The 21,395-nt window shown below is 41.8% G+C and overlaps 3 protein-coding genes across 3 annotated transcripts; all 3 read right to left on the reverse strand.

Annotated features, from left to right (window-relative positions):
* Window positions 1-607: 607 nt before the first annotated feature.
* LOC115741907 (mediator of RNA polymerase II transcription subunit 11-like) lies at window positions 608-2,058 on the reverse strand. The gene has a single exon (XM_030675931.2). It carries the CDS (start codon window positions 1,109-1,111, stop codon window positions 764-766), a length of 348 nt encoding a protein of 115 aa, XP_030531791.1. The 5' UTR covers window positions 1,112-2,058; the 3' UTR covers window positions 608-763.
* Window positions 2,059-2,795: 737 nt separating this feature from the next.
* Window positions 2,796-3,269, reverse strand: LOC125316053. The gene has a single exon (XM_048283036.1). The coding sequence runs from the start codon at window positions 3,237-3,239 to the stop codon at window positions 3,057-3,059; it is 183 nt and encodes a 60-aa protein (XP_048138993.1). The 5' UTR covers window positions 3,240-3,269; the 3' UTR covers window positions 2,796-3,056.
* Window positions 3,270-5,989: 2,720 nt separating this feature from the next.
* LOC115741905 (IAA-amino acid hydrolase ILR1-like) lies at window positions 5,990-20,723 on the reverse strand. Its single transcript, XM_048283029.1, has 5 exons — window positions 20,287-20,723; window positions 7,525-7,650; window positions 7,114-7,428; window positions 6,521-6,649; window positions 5,990-6,430 (listed from the first exon to the last, which is right to left on the reverse strand). The coding sequence occupies exons 1-5, from the start codon at window positions 20,638-20,640 to the stop codon at window positions 6,005-6,007; spliced, it is 1,350 nt and encodes a 449-aa protein (XP_048138986.1). The 5' UTR covers window positions 20,641-20,723; the 3' UTR covers window positions 5,990-6,004.
* Between the last annotated feature and the right edge of the window lie 672 nt (window positions 20,724-21,395).

Consider the following 21,395-nt stretch of genomic DNA (forward strand, 5'->3'; position numbering starts at 1 on the left):
TCCATTTGAGCTATGCTGACAAGGCCATTGCCGCTTATCTTTAGTCATTTGGGGGTGGGGTGAAGAGCTTACTATGGGCTTGGATTGATCTAATTTGGCAAGAGAATAGCTATTAAGTATTAAGTAACCACAGCATACCGAGTAGAAGCCAGAAAAAAAAGAAGGTTCTTGTGGATACCTTTCCAGTTCAGGGAATGATGCTCTCTTTGTTCTTTTTAGACAACATGCGAAGCAACACGCAGGCGACGATTCTAGATTTGCCCTCTATTAATGTACTTAGAGTTAACTGCTCACATACCATCACTTGTTTATTGATTGAATGACTACAACATGAGTTTTGGGTCATGATGTTGCATGGTTCTTCCCATGAACTGAAAATCTCATTCTCATCCTGTGTTGTTCGTGTATACCTGACCGGCGAATCCAACACTGCATTATACCAACACGAGCAAATGATGAGTGCAGTGCTTTAATGTGGTCTGTTTTGGCCATAGAGTGCTTTTCTGGACCTGCCAATACAATAATGGGTTTGTGCTCAGAAATTAGTCTTCCTAGTGAAACTGAGATTGGCTAAGTAGGGAATATCCAACTTACACAAGTCAAAAAACAAAGGCCAAACCAAAGCATCATCCATAAACATAGTAGAACTACCATCTTATTACCTTAAGTGCTCCTGATCTGAGAAAAATAGATATTCCGCAATGATTTCCCTTAATGGTCTTACCTAATCTTGTACTTATTAATAGGGTTGAACTTTTGGTGGTCAAGCTTCACTATCGTGCTCTTCAATTGATTCTTTCATTACATCCAGCTGAGAAATGATGTATTTCAGCTTTTTGAGACAAATCTCATCAGCTATTCTTGAACTGTAATCGCACTTCTCGAACGGGCGGTATTCACATGCACTTTTGATTTCATCTCTCAATGTTACTTGGATGTCTTTGATCAGTTGCATGAATTCACGGCAATGGTTGTTGAGAAATTCCTTTCTGGGACCAGCAGGATTAGCTAGTTCGTCCATCACTCCACCGGCTAGCTCCAAAACCTTTATAATTCTCTTCTCAACATTTTGAAGCCGCTGCAGCGATGTGTTTTGCGTTGGAGAATCCATGGACCCTATACTAACAGTCACTTTCTGTCCTTTCGCACCGAATCAACTGTAGGTTAATAAGGCAAAAAATAAGAATCTTCAATACCAAATAAAGCATAGATCTTTCCTAGAAAATAAACAAAAAATGAACCATCATGTCAGGTAACCAAGTGCTCAAAAGTTCGAAACTGAGTATTGGAGCCAGAAAATGTGTGCAAATTAAAGAACAAGAGTACCACAATAAATTCTGAAAACAATAAATGTTAGCATACATCAAAGATCTAAATGGCCATCTTTGTCAGTTGTGCAAAGTTCCAAACTCTGAGAAAGAACTGGAGATTACTCATCCAAGAGAATGTAGTTGAAAAATGAACATTTAAAAGAACCAAAGAGTTCCTTCTCACAGGTTCAGAATCATGACAGACAACAATACAACCTTCAACAGCAATCTGGGAAATCTTTCGAGTTACTGCTTACCACCATTATTGTATTAATGACATTATAAGCAAAGGAAGTTCATTATAAGTTATGGTGAGAATGTCAAAGGTTGATCTTCTCTTGACTTGTTTGAAAACAAAATAAGTTCAGCCTTTCTTCAGTCCCATACTCAAGCTGAACTTAGCGTGATTCAAGCAAGCAAAGCTAAGCCTAAGGGCAACATGAGTGTTAATCTAACAGGATCACCACGCAACACACTTGATGTGAGTCTGTGACAGCTAGAATGAGAGCACTGCAACCAAATGCGTGCATTCAACTGAATTTAGATCGTGACTAGTACAATTTATTATGGTTCCTCCTCATTATTTGAGGTGCACCTGAACAGGGTTCAATGGCAAACTTAATGTAGATAAAGATCCAATACTGCCGGCTACATTCTGTGGGTTATATTCTAGTGGAAAGGGGTGGAGACATTCCATAGGTCTAATAAGTTTGGATGTCAAACTATGATGCTCAATTGACCATCCTTCGTGTGAATCAATTTCTTCACTAGAATGTAGAAGGATCAATAGGTTCTAATAGCCAAAATAAGTACCTCTGGTAGAGATTCTCCCAAGAAGGTTGACAAGGTGAAATCCATGTTTAATGGGAGATTCCGTTGATCATTCCTCTCGATCCTAACCTTTATATATATTATTTTTATTTTAATATCAGTGCTTATATCAGCAATGAAATCCACAAATAAAAGGGTCTTGACTGGTGACAAGAACACCAGAAAGTGCTTATACTGTCTGTGTCACTATCATATCAAAGGAAGCAGAGAAACTGGCTTGCCTTCGATTGTAAGATGAAAGAGAAGCACCGCTCAATTGGGTCATATCTATATCAAAAGCAGTTTGACCATATGCTGATAATAACCGCCATTCTTAGAAAAGCTAAGATGGGTACAAACAGTACATCATGCTTCTAGAGACACAAAACCCTCAATATCTCTGCGCGTTACAACCACCTTCTTCCTTTTCCCTCAATGATCTGCTTCTCTATACAAATGATGGTCATGCTGAAAGAAGTCATTAAAGACAGGATGCACTCAAAAACATAAAGACACCTAATGATCCTCTCTGTCATCGAAAATGTAAAATGGAACCAGAGATAACAAGGTCGTTGCAGTGTCATCACTTGACTCGATAATTTTATCGAACAGTTGGCATGTCAGACGAAATCGACTGAAGCAAAACGACAGAGACGCGTATACGAAGAACACCTCTGAAGGCACAGTGATTCAACAGATGGTTTCCAAATTCTTCGACAAAACAAAAACAGAAAAAAGCTAACTTGGAGCTGATCCAATCAAGTTCCACATTGAAAACAGAGTCAATTCAACATATCCAAGCTATACCATTGAACAAGCAGAAACATGAACAGATTCAGAGCTCGCCGGGGATTAACTGAAAGACGGCAATGCTCACCGGAAGAGAGGAATCGTTACTTGTGGGTTGGCGGGGGAGGGGGGGCTGGGTTAGGAGGGTCAATCGTCGAGGTACTTCCGGAGGCGAGACTTGACGAAGTCGCTGCGAGCTTTGGTACGGGCTTGCTGAGGGGCGACGTTGGCGAAGGAGAGGTGAATGCCGACGGCGATCAGAGCGGTGCCGGCGGCGAAAACGCCGATGGTCACCGCTAGTTGCTTCCGCGTCGGTGGGTACGCCCACATTACCGTTCTTCCTCGTTCTCTACTCGGGGTTCGCCAAATGTCATCTACTATAAAAGGGCCGATCGGGCCGGGCTCCAGTAAAAATTTAAGCCCGCCCGAGACGATCAGGCCTCGAGATGTTGAGCTCCATTAAAGGCCCGGTCCGAACAGAAGGCTTTCGGCCCCTATTGAATGGATTGGGCTCGGTAGGCCAACCCCGATTCAGTACTGACTAGCTAGCTATTCTATAGTTGGGTTTGGGGAATAAAATATTATTCCCAGACTTAATTTACCTAATTACCCATGGTAAAGATTACCTATTATACCTTTTGATACACTTTGATGAGATACAACCATGGCCTAATTTCCTTCAGTTAACAGGGACAAATCAGGCATGAGATATTATTACAAGCTGTAAATTAATTATGGTACTTTCATTTTGAATGGTCATTATTATATGTTCATCATTCTATTCTACATAGATATACGTAATTAAAATTTTTTTTTACAACTACACCATGCAAGCTCATAATCTGAAACTCATAATATTTTCTTCATAATGTTGTCTATTTGATATATTTATAATATTACTCGATGAATATAACTAATCCAACACTGTGTTATTTAAGTGCGATATTGATTAAAAGTATATTTCAATTTTTATTCATTAGCAATTAATTGTAAGAATTATATAATAACAATATGCTAATCATAATTTTAACTATTTCAGATTATAAGGTAGTGCATATTTAAAGTATCTACAAGTTGGGTTCTTAACTATAGGCTAAGCTTTAAAAATGAGTACATCTAAGCTTAAAATAGATCATGAATAATCGTGTGCAACCAAATTTATAACATCGGTTATAACAATAAGTCGAAACTTCATGATCGATGGTTTCCTAATAACAAGTAACTAAAATTGTTAGATTAAATATATCAATATTTTCTATAATTGGTGATTTTGTTTTGGATTGTAATTCAATTATTGGCCTAATCCCAAACGAACCATGTACTTATAATTCTAGTGGCCGATGTAAAATTATATGCTATGGGGAATATTATGTGTTATACATAGAAAATGTTATTGCACTAGTAACATATTCACCTAAGATAGTTTCTATCTTAGAAGAGTTGAATGATGCAAGAACAAAGGTTCCTAGGTGGATCACTCCTAGCTATAAAGCCTAGGGGAATTCCTGCCCACCAAGTCTTAGTGGTTCAAGAAGGTGGATGTTAAGAAGTAATTATCAGTTGCAATCCCTTATGACGTACATTTTGCTATCTGCACGAAATAGGGAAAAAAATTATCCAAAGTCCTAAATTTATTGCACTTTTGTTAATTTAGTCATAAATATTTTAATTGTGCCAATTGACCCTTAAACTTATTCGCGTTTTGCCAATTGAGTTTATGCCGCCAATTTTGAATAAAAATCGCTAACAAAAAGGCCAATTGTCCTATGTGGCACGACCGGTGTTGACGTAGATAGTTTTTCATAATGTTTCAACAGTTTTTTTTTCGAATTTTTCTATTTTCTATTTTTTTCCTTTTCATTTCTTTCCCTTCTTTACTTTACTTTTCTTTTCTTTTTTCCTTTTCTCTTCTCTTCTTTTTTAATTCTTTTCTTTTCTTTTCTTTTTTCCTCCATCGGCTATCGCCAATCCTCATTGATGACCCACCAGCGTCAAGTGAGGTTTGCCCTCGCTAGCCCTTGGGGTGAGGGTCGGCCTCGCTTGATCCGGCAAAGGCGGCCCTTGCACGAGGCTAGTAGACGGAAAATATTGAAAAAACAAAGAAAAGATGTAAGTTATGATTGAATTGACAAAAATACAATAAAGTCATGACCTTTTTGACAATTTTTCCTTTTATTTAATCATGTAAAATAAGATTGACTAGCATGCCCAAGAATAAGATGTGTTAAAAATTTAGGACTTTGCTAGCATAATAGTCTTTGAGTGAATACGAGAATAATAGTACGTTGTGAACCACAAATTCTTAAAAGAGTGGACTTCATAGTAATTTTTAATTAACCGTCATTTACTTTTGTGATCCAAAACAGATCGTTAGCATAATAGTTACCAAAGACTGTTACACAATAAATTCTCTAAAATTTATATTTAGAAAGAGTTATATATTGCTCTGAAATTAGAGATGTTACTTTTCTTCCATCCGACATCCATATAAAAACCCGATTGCAACTCTCTTTTGGCCCAGCTCAAAGTGGTGACCGTGGCTCATACCCTTCGCGAGGCTAATAAAGTGGCGAACTGGCTAGCCAAATCCCACTAGAAAAATGCACTCTCGTCTGACGGGATTGTCATACCACCCCAACCTTTATGGGATTTGTTATGTTTTGATTATGCAAAATCTAGTTTGTACAAGTCCGTTTTCCCCAAATGAATGATACCAGCTTTGTTTCAACCAAAAAAAAAAAATAGACATCCATACAAAAACCCAGGTTTGGCTGGCGCGGGAAGATTCTTGCTTGACGAGGAAGGAGAATGGAAAGAAGGATTCAACTTCCGGTCAAGCTTAGCGATGGGCTTGATATGCACAAGAGGGTTCGTCGCAGATTACTGTTGAACTGGATTCGAAGACCATTGCCGATCTTAATTTATATCTCTACTGCTTCTTAATGCATATGTCTCCGTTAAATTCACGGCGATTGGGAGATCATCAAGATCCCACTTCTTTCGTAAAGGTAACAAACCCACGGGCTGGGCTAGCCAACCGAGGACTCTCTGGTCAGATAGATCGACCGGAGATTTTAAGGATAGACCCTTTAAAACTAGCTTACATAGGTTGTTGAGGCCGGAGGGTAGCCATAGCCGGGACACGCACCATCCGCGCCCGCGTGCTCATCCAAGTAGGACACCGCGACAGCCGAATGGAGAGCCGCTCCGATCGGGAGAGCCTCCTCGTCGACAAAGAAGTAAGGCGAGTGCAGCACGTGATGCGACTTCAGAGTCTCGTTCTGTATCCCCACCACGAAGATCAAGGAAGCGGTCTTGTCGGCGAAGAAGCTGAAGTCCTCGGAACCCATCGTCACCGGCAGGAGCTGCACTTTGCCTTCGCCGAGCAGGATCTCTCCGACCCTTTTCGCGTGATCATGCAGGACGTCGTCGTTGACCATTACTGGGTAAAGAGGGACCTTGTCGTCGCCGAAGTCCACCACGGCTTTACATCTGTGAACAGCCGCTTGCATTTCTATGACCTGTAACCACACAACACAGGGCATTCGTCGGAATAAAAGCAAAAAACCGCCGTGAAAATAAAAAGCCGGCTGATGAATCCGTCGATTTACCTCTTTTATCCTCTTCTGAAGGGATGAGAGACCATTGGAACTCAAACTTCTAAAGGTTCCCTTAAATTTGACAGACTCGGGGATCACGTTAGCGGTATGGCCTCCTTCGATGCACCCGACCGTCACCACCTGTCCATTTGAAGTGCAAGTTTATCAGATGGTGCTAAAGTTAGACCACAACATGCGACTAGAAAAGAAACACAGAGTGCATCACCGGAAAAATCATTAGTCAGATAAACATTTCGCAAGGAAGTTCGTACGCAACTGTCTGTCACATTTGGCCACTAAGGACTAAGAAATTTCATAGAGAGGTGTTTAGCATTCTACATTGATAGCTTCAAACAAGAGATGCTTTCTGTGGTAGTCTGTGATGGCACGACAGATTTAGGCCTTCTGTTTCCCTGTTCTGAGAGTACAATGCATGTTAACAGACAAAGGAGTGTGTTCGGACGACAAGTTTGGCCGTCATATGAAACTGCTGCAGATGTCATACTATTGCATGATTGCAATCACTTGCACATGCATAATCATGTTCCCATCCAACGTCTAAGAAGCTTGAGATAATGAACAAAACGAACAAGAAGGAAAACTACCTTTGCCTCGAGAGGATCGGTCTCTCGAGATACAATTTGCTGAAGACCGAGGATGGCAGATGAAGCTGCAACAATGGGGTCTATATTGTGATGCGGCAGTGCCGCGTGCCCGCCTTTCCCCTGAATAGTAGCCGAAAACAGCCCAGCACCTGCAAGCATTGGCCCAGGCCTGGAAGCAAGGAACCCCGTCGGCACATTAGGCAGAACATGGATGCTGAGGATACCGTCAAGATCGTCGAGAACTCCATCTTGCAACATGTAATAAGCACCGGAGTAACCTTCTTCTCCAGGCTGGAATACAAGCTTTATGGTTCCCTTAAGAATTCACCTCACAATCAAAATGCATAAATCTTCTTGAAAGGCGAAAATTGCCAGCCGCTTCAGCATTGAAGTCTGAGATAGAGAAGTTACCTTGATCAGATTTTCCCTCTCTTTGAGCAATTTGGCTGCTCCGAGGAGCATAGCTACGCGGGTGTCGTGGCCGCAGGCGTGCATTTTCCCATCGATCTTGCTTTTGTGCTCCCACTCCACCAGTTCCTTCATGTGATCATAAATCCATATTCTTAAATACAGCAAGGAATCGAAACAAGAATAACTCTGCATTTACTCATGGTTAACATCAAATTTTCCAAACACCCTCCTACAAATCACTAAACGTCGGCAAAGACCCGCCTTTACTCTAGGTTTACTCGTGATTCTTACAGGTAAATCAATCACATTAGCCCCATGCATATACCCGAAACCAATGGACCCGTTTCTTCTATAACTTGCTCACAGTTGACATGCTTTCACTCGTTCTAACAGAAGAGCAAACACTTGACCTCCGTTTTCTCTACACACCAAAGAACGTTACCCAAAACATTGACAGACAAACTTCTTGGGCCGGACTTTTTTCCAAACCAGGTGTAAAAAACAAAATAATTACCAAATCAGGGGTTAACTTTTTTTATTTACCAAATCGGGTGTCGCTTGGCGGTCATAGTGCCGAGCGACACTTCGCTCGGCGATCACACCGCCGATCTGCCGGGGGGATTGGCGGACAGAGTCCGGTCGGCACTTATAGTGCCGAACGGACTGCTGCTTGGCGATATTAGTGCCGACCGGCTTCGCGAAATAAAACAAATCATAAATAATTATATATTTGGATTCGTTCAATGGTCGAAACATGACTTGTATTATAGAGGGAATGATTAGGAAATAATTTATCCGACACATGAAAGCGGTCAAGGTTGGGGAAGAAAAAGGCATCGTCTAAATGGTCAATGGGTTTTCATTTTACAAATTATGGACGAATTAGATTGTAAAATGTACAACACTACACCCCTATCATTTTCATATTGTCTATAATTGGATTGACTTCGCATGGCATGCGCTAATTTCATTTGATCCAAATGACAGAGTTGTTGCAAGAGTATGTATTAATCATAATTAAGTAGGCAAATTGGGTTGATCACAAAATTGATATCGATTATTCAGTACATTGTAATTAAGAAGGTGCAAACGAATTGGAGTTTTAAGTATCGAGCATACGGGACCTCAAACACCTAGCCAGTTCTTTATAAGCTAAGTACTTAACGATTTATTCTTTTGTAGAATAAATTGTTAGCTGAGGTGTCATATACTATCCAAATAATGATAGTGCGGACACCAATTATTTTAGAAATAAAGAGCATGTTGCTTTTCGACGGTTGACGTTTTCCCTCCTTAGTTTTCACGTATCAAATTAAGGAATAATAAATTACGCGCATACTAAGAAAATAGAAAGAGGATTTCCTTCGTATTTATTTTTTGACATCACACCATTCTCAAAATACTCAAAACAACGTAACGATCTCGGAGACTTGCTACGGGGCAAGCCCGAGGCTCTTTAATCCGAACATAAACCCAAGATTAAAAATGAACAACCATGAAGAGACACACACCCTTTAGGAGAGACATCATCATAAGATCGACAATCTTGTGGTAATAGACAGTGATCACCTCATACGTCTGACATTCTTAGCAAGCATTACGGTTGGCCTAGAGATAACCCTCAAGAGCGTTGAACAAGCCCAAGACCTTCTCCTTGCCTTCGTTGATTTGCTCCTTAGTGAACCGAATGTTACCAGTGGCGTAGTACTTGCTCCTGTTCTTGCATATGGACCCTCCCTCGGGGTTGGCCTCGATCTTGATGTCGTATGAGATCTTCTCGAATATGTTCATCAGGGCGTTGCCCTCGATCCAGCTGTAGCTGTATGTGAGTTTCTCCTGGTCCGGAGCGTCAACCCTGTGTTTCGCGTACTTGAAATGGCTAGCTGCAATTGTTATCGTTGAATCAAATGTAAGAGAGCGTTACTTGCAAATACATTGATGATGAGTCAAAATTGTTTGTATGCAAATTGTGATACCAATTCACAAGAAGCACTGGACACAAGATGGTGCGGCGTAACTTGACGGTTGTAACTTTCTGGCTAAGGATTTTTCCTCTTTGCTCTAGGGTTGTAAATTTTAACAGACAAAAGAATTCCGTGGTCACTCTCAAACATAATTAGTATATCTGTACACTCTCTATGCATTTTGTAAGTTACTTTGAACTATCATCTACCAGTGTCTATATGAGTAGGCATTATATTTTTTTTAAGGGATCGATTGGTTTTTTTAATTTATTATTTTCATTGGTCAAAGCATTCATCCTATGAAGTTGCTCGAAAGATGCAAGTTGAGCTCATATATGTGTCTGCACGATATGTTGTCTTTAGCTCTTTTTGGAATAATTATGAGAGAACGAAGCGACCGGATTCATATTTTTTTTTAAGGATAAATTGTATCGGGACATTTCATCAAAATTATCTCGAACATTGATTGGGAAACAAAATAGGAATTTGACTTCGCCGGGGTAGTTGGACCGGTGATTTCATCTTGGATAGAAACATGCATAGAATCTTTTGAGGGTTAACCCCCTATATATATATACTACTTTAAAGGAAATACGGACCGATAATATCTCTGCAAAAATGAGAGTTCATTTCTTTTTCCGCTGATGAAGTTAATTTGAAGCTATTCATACGGTTGTTTCAAAAAATGAAAAAAAGAAAAAAAGAAAAAGCAATCGAACACAATAATAAACAAACAAGAAAATATATCGGACACTGGATTTACGCGATCCGATTGGCGACACATACTCCATGAGGAGCAGCACATGATTCACCATTAATCAAGCGACAAAACGAAAATTACAACTACACTTGAGTCACTAAAATACTCTCACTTCTTTATAGTCCTCACAATTCATCGCGAGACAATCTGATGACGGAATTCACATAATTTTCCACAAGATTTACTGACTTGATCACCAAAAGCTCCTTTTGGATGAAATTCAAAAGGAGAAAATGCTCAAGCCATGTATTAATTTTCACCGAAAATTTTTTGCCGGAGGTACCAAATTGATCCTTTTGTCTTCGACTTAGTATTAAAGTAATCCGTTTGAAATTTTTTGCACTAAAGTAATCTTCATACACAACTATGACACTAAAAGTGTACTTTTGCCGGGGTAAAAGTGAACATGAAATTTGCATGTTGGAAAACTTCTGACGTGTGTTTAAACTGGGGAGAAACGTAGAAAAGTAGCTTCTCCAATAATCATACGATCTTCTTGAATAATTATACGATCTTCTTGAATAGAGATTAGTGTTTTAAAATTGCTCAATCTAATGCTTTTCTTCCACCATCCCCTTTTGATACACAGGGTTTACGGTTTTTGGTGGTAGCTCAATTTTTAAGGTTTTAGTGATGAACAAAAAAATTACATATTTGTGTTACCATGGGCACCGTTTCCGTGGTTTTTTATTTTTATTTTTTGGTGTTTTCTTCAAATAAATAAAAATGGATACGTGTGGAAACACGACATATAATTGCATAAGATATACAAAAACACGAAATCTTCATAATAGATAACAAGTTAATTGCAATTACATGTACTAACGATGTCGTCTTCCTACATGACCTCCTGTTCCGCAATGAGGTTGTCTCCGTTGATCGGGAGGCCTAGTGTCATACCGACGAGAACGAGGGTCCGACCGAGTAGGATGTCTCGATGACGAAGGCATATCTTGTGAAAATATGTCATATCCTTCTGTAGGAGGGACTGGATAAGAATGAGAGAAATCGGGTCCATATTCTGAAGGAGAACTAACCGGAGTTTGCGGATGTTGATCATCAAATGTTCTCGCGAACCGGGTAAACCCTGCATCGAAATGCTGGCTGAACCCCGGAGTGAACTCGGGAGCGAAATCCGTTGTATGATATTCCATGGAATATGGGACGACATCATCATATGTATGAGCTCGAGGATTTCTCCTGGTCGGGTGAACAGGTTTCGGGGGGTCATCCTCCTCGTCCGGCCCAACGGGTGTTGCCGTAGTTCTTGGTTGAGGTACCGACATCATTGTTAGCCGCCGCTCCTCATTCCGGGCATATAACATTGCCCTAGCTATCGTCCTCACTTCTTCCCAAGCTCGAGGAGATGGACCGACCAAATCCATGATATGTACGATCCGTTCGACGCCGTCACCCTAGTAATGATATCAAAATTAACAAAAGTTATCAATATATCAATAATTTATGTTACTTAAAATAAGTAGTGAAATAAATTGAAATTAAAATGCACGAACCGTTGAACCCATTGCAGCTCCCGCAACAGAAATCCACTCCCTTGTATGTCGACGGAACCACTCCATATATCCGGAATGAAAGTGGAGTGTTTTCGTTGAATGTCTACCCCGCACTATACGTTCGGCACGTCTGTTCCACAAATCGATCCACCGTCTGTGCTTATTCTCCCAATCGGTCTTGGGTGATGTGTTATCAAGACCATGCAAGCCACTATGATCGTGAGGATTCTTAGGTATCGGCCGCCGCAACCGAAACCGCCGAAGTACACGGTCCGGATAGTGCCACTCAACTATCTAGTGACAGATGAGTGGGACTTTCGCCCTCCAATAGTTTTGTCCGTGAAAGCAGATGTCTGGTACATCTTCTTCAATTTCGTCATACGGCTCTCAAATAATCCGTTATCGTAATGAAATATATCAAATTACACCAAAGCTAAATTTAAAGATTAACATTATATTGAACCCACTCGTTGCTATCATTACTTACATCATCGGTCCCCATTCGATCAAATTGGTAGCGCAGATGTGTCACAGTATGCGTGGGGACGTCGGTTGTAGTTCGGCCTCGACTCCAACCGCAGAAACATAAAATTTTAGATTTCATGTACTATACGTGCTGCAAAAAAATTAATGACGCACGAAATGAAAAAAGGCAATACATGACATACCGACTACCGAAAGGTGCATCTGGGAAAGGAGCAGCGGAAGTCGGACTAGGGGAGACACATTTGAAACGCTCCCACGCCCAAATCTGGAGTACATGTAGGGCACCGCCCATTTGCCTCGCGTTTGGATCGGTTGCACGACATAGCTCCCGATAAACCATGCTAGTGCTGCTGAACCCCAACTGTACTGTGTAGGGGCCTCGATGTTCGCTAATAGTGGGAGAAATAGCAAACTAACTCCAACACCTGATTTGTCCGCGAAAATATATCCTCCAATCGGGCGGAGAACGAACGCCCTAGCATGATATAGTACGGTGACCTCATCGGCATCTTCTAGAAGATGATGAAAGTTTTCACTCAACCATCTTAAATTTATTTGTGTGCCGCGCAGTTGAGCTGGCCGAGCACCAAGCGATTGATCACAGAGTGCGCCCCAATTCCAATCGGTAGGGCCAAGAATCGCAAGTCCCTCGATAGGAAGACCCGTAATCATCGCAATGTCCTGTAGCGTGATCGTAACTTCACCTTCCGGCATATGAAAGGTATGGGTCTCGGGCCTCCATCGCTCAACCAATGCTGTAATCAAATGCCAATCAAGCTGGACAAACCCCATTATATAAACACCGTAAAATCCCGAATCTTGCAGATAAGGGACAATTCGCGAATCAAGTTCACCTACGTGTTGCGCCGCTCGTTGACATCTAAGAACTGCAGTTGCGGGTATCTGAAAAATTGTCACATGAACTATTAGTGACAATTTTCATAATGAGCCGAATTAATGACAGTTAACATGCTAAATTCCGCAATTACCTCGGCGTCCCATAAAACTTGTGATCCGTGTCCGGCCTGCCCCCTAAGTAGTGAATCAACCTCGGGCCCCGGCTGAATGTGACTCCTACGTGCCATATCAACCGAATTGAGAAGAATGACAAAAATTCGTAACTTTAGTGAGTGATCAAGGAAGAGCGCGAGAGTTGAGTAAGCAATGCAAGGAAGATAACCGATGATGAGGAATGAGAGCGCCTTCGATTCTACTTAAAAAGTAGAGCGTGAGAGGCCCTCGCATCGCCCGTGAAGGCGATGCAGAGGCCTCCCACGGGCACAGCACCATTATTGGCACTGCAGCTCATGTGAAGGGGTAGCCCCCCCCCCCCTCCCCAGCGGCGCCATAATGGCGCTAAGGGGAGGCCTCTCCCGGACTGCGGCGCTCGCCATCCGTAGGAGGGGGTGCCCCCACCCTCTATTATTACCGCACCATTATTCGCGCTCAAGCACATTCACGAGTGCTACAGCCTCTCTTTGGCTGTGTTTAAAGCACAGCTGAAGCCCCTCTCTCTCTCACTCTCGCATTCTCATATCACTCTCGCACTCTCCCTCTCTCGTGTTCCAAATCTCGCATTTCCTCTATTTCATACAAAAACCCTCTCAATTGCCTTAGGCTCAGAAATTGTTGCACTCTCCGTTGCTTCGGTAAGTGTATATTACGGTGTGTGTTTTTTATATTTGTTATTAATATATGCGTTATATTGAAATTAATTTTTGAAATTTTGTTTTCCGGAAGTTGTGATTTGGTGCAAAGCCAACCTTGTTGCTCGGTGCATTCTCTTGGTGGGAATAATCATTCATTCGGCACGTGCTCTCCATCGATAGTTTGATGTTAATTTCATTGTACCTTTTTTTTACAGTTTCGTAAGTATCGATTTATTTTTTGGGTTGTTATTTATATGTGAAATAATTGCAACATTTAAAATTTGTTGAATTTTATTTTTGGAAACATTTCTTTAGCAGAATGTTTTTTTCATTTGATATATTGCTTGTTCTAATGTTTCGTAAAATGTAGCCGCCAAATAATTTATAATTTGTTTAACAGAATGGCGTCTACATCTATTGCGATTGTGCATTGAGGAGGTAGAATAGTGCAAAAAGATTATGGAAATGATTACGAAGACGGAGAATCTACCTGGTTCGAGTTTGCAAACATATGGACATTAGATGCATTACGTGCTACGATTGAGAGCGCGTTGAATATTACCGGAAACCAGTACATTCATAGCATCATCTATAGATACCCAAATGTCACACAAGGGTTTGTCATGTATGATATAATGGACGTGCGTGATGATAATACTGTTCGGATGATCCAACGGTTTGCCAATCAGACTGCTGGAATGGGGTTTGTAGTGTTTTATGTCATTGTAGATGAACACCAGGTGATACATGATTACCATACGGGGGAAGGGTCCAATGTTTGTGAAGAAGAAGATGAACAAGAAGGAGCAGAAGAAGCATAAGAAGCAGTAGAAGAAGAAGAAGAAGAAGAAGAAGAAGAAGAAGAAGAAGAAGATGCTGTGCGTAATCGATCGGGTGAGTCCGATGATAATAACGATAATAATGATGATGATGGTGATAATGATGATAATGACCATGATGAGGTTAGCGATGAAGACAATGATAGTTGGATGGACAGTGATGATGGTGATGCCGAAGCTGTTGAATATGTCAATATGGAGAGTTACTAGAACACGCAGTATAGTAACCCCATTTAGCCATTGGTACATCCACCGCCCTATTTGGAGATCGACTTTGATATGATGCAAGACGAAACAAGAGCAAAGCCGGGCGGTACGGTATTTGATTCGTCGAAAGAATTTGCTGTTGGGCAGATTTTTCCATCACGGGATGCGGTCTGACTAGCTGCCAAAGAGTACTCAATGAGAAGAAATCATAGGTTTTGCTATGATACCACGAAGAAGAGAGAATATGTCATCAAGTGTGGTAATTCGAATGGACTATGCGGTTGGAGGCTCCGCGTGATCACAAAAGTGGGTGGCATGTTTTGGAAAATAAGTAAGTATAATGGCCCACATACATGCAGTAATATACATGCATCTGCAGATCATCCGCACCTCGATCAAATGTACATATGCAGCTTCATCCAACAAATGGTCTCCGCCTAACCAGATATCAAAATCAAGGCGATCATGGCGGAGATTCAAGACAAGCTTAACTTCTAACCTACTTACCGTAAAATCTGAAAGGCCAAACAATTGGCAATTGCCAAAGAATTTGGAGGATGGGATGAGTCATATGGTAGGTTGAGGAGGTACATGAACGCAATGATGAAAGAGAATCCAGGTTCTCATTTCGTGATCGAGGATCACATGGCCGAGGATGAGAGCTGCACGGTTTTCGACCGCATGTTTTGGACTTTCGGGCAAACAATTGAAGGTTTCAAATGTTGTTGGCCTGTTATATTTGTCGACGGTACTTTCTTGTATGGAAAATACCGAGGAACGCTCCTTTGTGTGGCCTCACTTGATGGGAATAATCATAATTTCCCATTGGCATTTGCTGTGATTGATAGGGAAAATGTTGACAACTGGCGGTGGTTTATGAATATGCTGCGGAGATATGTCACCAGAAGGGATGATATTTGTGTGATATCAGACAGACATATCGGGATTCAACAAGCAATGCAGACAGCACAGTGGCGTCCTCCACATGCCCACCATAGATATTGCATTCTTCATATTGTCGGCAACTACAAAAAATATTTCAAAAATGCCGACAGGATAAAACATGTTCAAATGGCGGGTAAACGTTGAATTTCGTTAATTCCCACCTCAAAACTTTTTAAAAATTTTTACTATAATGTACTGTACTAATTATTGTTGTAATGTGCAGCTTACGCGAATCAACGACGGAAGTTCGATTTCATCATGAGCCGAATTAGGGAGGTCGATCAACCCACTGGTGAATGGTGTGATCAGATTCCAAGGGAGAAATGGACAAAGGCTTATGATGGAGGGAAGAGATATGGGTCGATGACCACAAATTTGGTTGAATCGGTCAACGGGATGCTGAAAACCGTTCGTGGTTTGCCAATAACAGCCATGGTGGAAAAGATATTCTACCGGTTGTCTCATTATTTTGACACGAGGAGAACGATGTACACGATACGTAAGGCCAACCAATGGCAATTTACGCAAATTGCGGGTGAAACGCTCCACAAAAATAGCGAAAAGGCAAAGAGACATCAAGTAAGATGTTTCGACTACGAAAGAGGGATTTACGAAGTGAAAACCGCACGTGATAGAACTAGAGGATCTAGGGGTAACAAATACAAAGTGCATCTACACGAGCGAACATGCACATGTGGGAAATTTGAACAGTTGAAAATTCCTTGTTCCCACGTAATTGCAGTATGCCAACTACATGCAATTGATTACACCGGGTTCGTAGATGAATGTTATAGGTTGGACAAAACCCTTCGGTGCTATCGGTACATGTTTGATCCGTTAGGGCATCATGACTACTGGGATAAAGCTAATGAGTTGCCATTAGTTCCGGATCCAAGGCGTATTAGGAAGAAATGAAGGCCTCGTGCATCTCGGATACGTAATGAGATGGACCGGAGAACCCCGAGCAATAGCGATTCGCGTAACCATTGCACGAACTGCGGGAAATCAGGGCACAACAGGCAAACATGTGCGCACGGATCGGCCCGGGATTAGATGACAGTTGTGTCAATTATGTAGAATAGTTTGATGACACTTTTGTAATGTTATAATACCGTTCAACGATCATATTTATTACGTTCATTTTTTTAATTGATTTTTATATTACATGTGTAATTTTTTTTGTGACATTACAATATCTCAATTGCGCGATATTTCATCATTTATGTGTACATATAATTACTTAATTAATCTACGGCCAATAGTTTCCTACTTTGTGCACATATAATTACTACATGTAATTGCACATATACACGTCGTCGGAGTATCCCTTCCCACCTCGTATGGAGCCAAAAAACTTGGGTATCATGAACTTTTCAAATGCAAAAAGAGAATAATTCAAACTAAATTAATCAAACCCGTGAATGGCGCTGCAACGCCCCCCGTGTGCAGACGCAACAGAAGCTACGTCTGCACACAATAAGGTATAGGGGAGGCCTCCCATAGGCGTTGCTGTGCTATTATTGGCACCGCAACGCACTGCTTTTCTTTCTTTATTTTTGTTCATGCAGTGCTATTATTGGCACCGCAACGTACTTGGTTGGGGGAGGCCCCCCCAACCAAGTACTCGGCTCTGTGCTTTGGGAACTACCATGACCTCTCCCTCTCACTCTCTCTTTCTCTCTCTCTCTCTCTCAAATTTGAAGTGACATGACCTCTCTCTCTCGCAGCCTATATTTGGAGGAGGGCCCCCCCCCGTTTGCGGCTCCGCAGCACCTCCACGGGTCTTTGTAGAGCCGCGGCCGGGGGGAGGGGGCCTCCCCCAAATAGAGGCTGTAGAGCCCCCTCCCAAATCTCGCAATATAAATTGGACGGGACGGAAGTCGGTTTCGGAGCGCAAAAACGAAGTTAGTCCCGGTTATTTTTCTCTCATTCTTAAGTGCTTCGTGAAAGAAAGGAAGGACATGATGGATTCTCTCGTCCAACAAGACCGAGCCGCCGAGCGCGGCGAGTACCCCCCTGCCACAGCCGGGACGAGGATTCTACGTTCGTGGCGGTGAATCCAGCGAAGGAAATGGTACGCATACTCTAGCCGTCCTAGACTTTTCGTAGCTAATTTCTCGTAAAGGTTCGCTCGTTATCGCTGTTTTTCACAACCATCACAATTTTGGTTTCCATTTTGTGAGAATTGGTTTAATCGATTTTCAAGGCCGTACATTTTTAAATGCCTAAAAATCCAAATAAGGTTTGAGGTCTACCCTGATTTTATGTTCGTGCGGGTGATTGTCCGCCTCCAATGCGGAGATACTGGTTTTGAGGAGACTTTGATCTATTGTAACGATCGTAAGGAATACGTTGTCCACCGGTAAGTTCGCCCCTCACACCCTCTATAATTACATCACATAATGATACATGTGCATCCTCGTATGCATGCATGCAAGAGAATGCTCATTGTTAAAAATTTGGAATGTCGGCCTCATTTTTTTTTTATCTGTTTTTCAGCTATTGCCTAGAGACCGTAGTTTTCCATGGGGACGTTCTTTGGTTCTGCGAGGATTGTCAACCCGAGATTGGAAAGCCCGACACGAATGGGGAAGGCTTTACTCCCACGGGCGAGAAGAAGAAGAAGAGGAGGACTAAGAACCAGAAGTGAACGAGGGTGAAGAATGGAAGAAATAAGAAAATGCTCAAGCCATGAGCATAAAAGGGATGAGGAAAGAGACGACTTCAATAGCCCCAAATCATTATTGTCTATCTACCTCGGGACTTTTCTTGTCCCCACTTTCATATATTCCAACCATCAACTGAAAGCATTTCTCTAACAACATCTATTTTGCTCTACCCACCCTACGCTTTCTAATCAATTTTAAGTGGGAAGAAGAGCGGTTCTAGTCGTTCCGCGGTCACTAATCTCCTCAAGATTCTTCCTAAAACGTAGCAAACATCGTATTTGGAATCCATCTTATATCGCTCTACACCCCGATCTGTTGTTTAATACGAGATTACTCCAATCCACGTAAGCTAGACAATGACTTGAACCCTAATGAGCTTTATGGTCTACTCAAAAAGTCAACATCGCCTCGCGAAATTTGCCTCTTTCCAAGTACTAAAATGAACTTCGACCAACCCCCCCAAAAAGAAAAAAGACGGCCTTAATGTCCTTTCGATGTAAATTAATCTCTTCAATATCATGTACATTGAACTTTTCAGTTTGTTCACTAGCCATGTTTTTTTTGCTCCACTTACACAAGAAAGCAACTTCGGTAACTATTGATTGACAAAACATGATTAAAATAAAATAAAAATTTGCAAATTGCATGTTCTGAAGAAGCCATTCTTTGAATAGCCGAAGAGGCATATTAGTTTCTGCACCATCTTTGATTTTCATGCATAGTCAAAAGCCAATCGTCTTGATGACCTTTTTTTTCTTTTTCCTTTTTTTTTTTGGGTAATCCTTTGCTTGGTTTCTCGGAGGCCCGTGCAAGTGATGAGAGTCTCATTTGACAAGAGAATACCTTTTTATTTTTTTATTTTTCGCACCCCTCCTCATTCAAACATGAGGCATGAATATCATATCCTTTCGTGTGATATCGGTGGCTACATACACATACATAATTATAAGAATTCTCGCGACGCGCCGAAATCGCTATGCCCTTAATCCACGGGTTGTTAAATTAACCGATTGCTTGTGAGACTTCTTAGTTTGTCGCGTGATTTTTTTTTTTTTTGTTTGGATGAATTCAAGCTTCAGCCCTAACTAAGAGTTTGGTTCCCTAAGATTAGTCAATTACACGTGAATTTTCGTAATCACCTAGCCCTTTGGAGTGCGAGGATACCCCCGACCAAGTCCAAATGCATGCACATACGAAAATTACCTTTTTGCCCCTTTAGCTTCCATCATTCACACAACCTAAGCTCACTTCTCGGGAATGACCCCCTTTTCGTCTTTTTACTCTCAAATCATTCCCTCTCGGTGAGAGAGACGTTTTCCGTAAACAGGGGATATTACCATATCATCCACCGTCAACACAATTGCACCCCCTAAAATTTGTCCCAAAGCACCAATATATCTTACGTTATGTGTCCAATGTGTGGGGTTGGGGTGAGCGCGGAGCCGATTCGGCACCCGCTCGGCACTATAAGTGCCGAGCGGGGGCGCGGCACCACTCCCCCGAGACCGGCAAGAGGATGTTGCCGAGCCGGTGCCGTTCGGCATTATGACTGCCAAGCAACACCTGATTTGGTAAATAAAAAAAGTCAACCCCCGATTTGGTAATTATTTTGTTTTTTCCACCTGATTTGGAAAAAATCCCTCTTGGGCCTTGGAACAATGCGACACGAAATCCCAAGTTCCTAGTACTTCATAAATTGACTCGGGTGCGTCATTAAAGACCGATTCACCTGCAATGGTAGAGCATCCATGTCGGCTCTGAGAGCGAACACCGGCTTCTCTCTGGACCCCATGAAAGCGACGACGCCAGTCCGGGCGACGGGCCACTTGTACTTGATCCCGAGCGCGTCGAGCTCGTCCCTGACGAGTTGGCTCATCCGATGCTCTTCGAACCCGAGCTCCGGGTCCTCGTGGATCCTCCTCCTGATGTCCCGCATCCATCGGAAGAACTCCGGGTCCTTGGCCGATTCGAGCAAGTCCTGGGCCAAAGACCTGAGCTCAGGCTCGGATTTGAGCTCCACAGTGCACGACCCGCGGACGAGAAAGAGGGAGAGCGACAACAGCAGCAAGTGAGCGAGTCCCATGTGGAAGAACGGTTCTGACACTCGAATGGTGATGCGAAGTACTTGAAAAAAGCGAGGAACCGGATGGGCGATGAAATAGAGGGGAGATCGAGGGTGACGTTCTGGATTTAGCAAAGATTCCTCCGAGCGAGTCGGTTGGCCTTGTCCCTTCCTGGCGGAGACAAGAAGGCGAAGAGATTGAGAGGGATGTCGTTCTTTAATCCGAGGAATTGCCCTTTCGGAGCGGACAAGAAAGACCCGTTCGCTGCAAACTCTTCGTGTTTTTGGAAATTATTGCTGTTGCCGGTCATTTCTTCTTAAAACAAGTTTCGCATGTTTCGCACGAATCGCGGTATTATTAGCCGAGGTGGACCCCCCCAGCTTGCATGTGCCGTACATTCAACTCAACTCAACCGTGACGATGAAGCTGCATGGATTCATGCAAAGGAGAAAGACATTAACAGATCGAGAGTTATCTTTAGGATAACGACATAAATGATTATGAATTTTAACCTAATATATACGTGATATCTTAACTTTCAATTTGATCAATGTAGTCCCCGAACTTTAACTTAATATCTAATGTGATCCATGAATTTTTAACTTGACTAATATGGTTCTCCAATTTTTGATACATGTTCAATTTAATCTCTAAACTATAAGAAGATGTTCAATGTAGTCCTTCTATTAATTTAAGTTCAAAAATGACATTGGACAATTTTTTAAAAAAAAATTTTAGGGACTAAATTGAATATTTTCCAAAAGTTTGGGGACCA

This window comes from Rhodamnia argentea, chromosome 7 (assembly GCF_020921035.1).
Source record: "Rhodamnia argentea isolate NSW1041297 chromosome 7, ASM2092103v1, whole genome shotgun sequence".
NCBI lineage: Eukaryota > Viridiplantae > Streptophyta > Magnoliopsida > Myrtales > Myrtaceae > Rhodamnia > Rhodamnia argentea.

Coding starts and splice junctions, on each gene's coding strand:
- LOC115741905 (XM_048283029.1), bottom strand. CDS start 20,640: ATGGGACTCGCTCACTTGCTGCTGTTGTCGCTCTCCCTCTTTCTCGTC. Junction 7,651..20,286: donor TGGATGCTCTACCATTGCAG/GTGAATCGGTCT, acceptor GATCACATGAAG/GAACTGGTGGAGTGGGAGCA. Junction 6,650..7,113: donor CCGATCCTCTCGAGGCAAAG/GTAGTTTTCCTT, acceptor TCAAATGGACAG/GTGGTGACGGTCGGGTGCAT.
- LOC125316053 (XM_048283036.1), bottom strand. CDS start 3,239: ATGTGGGCGTACCCACCGACGCGGAAGCAACTAGCGGTGACCATCGGC.
- LOC115741907 (XM_030675931.2), bottom strand. CDS start 1,111: ATGGATTCTCCAACGCAAAACACATCGCTGCAGCGGCTTCAAAATGTT.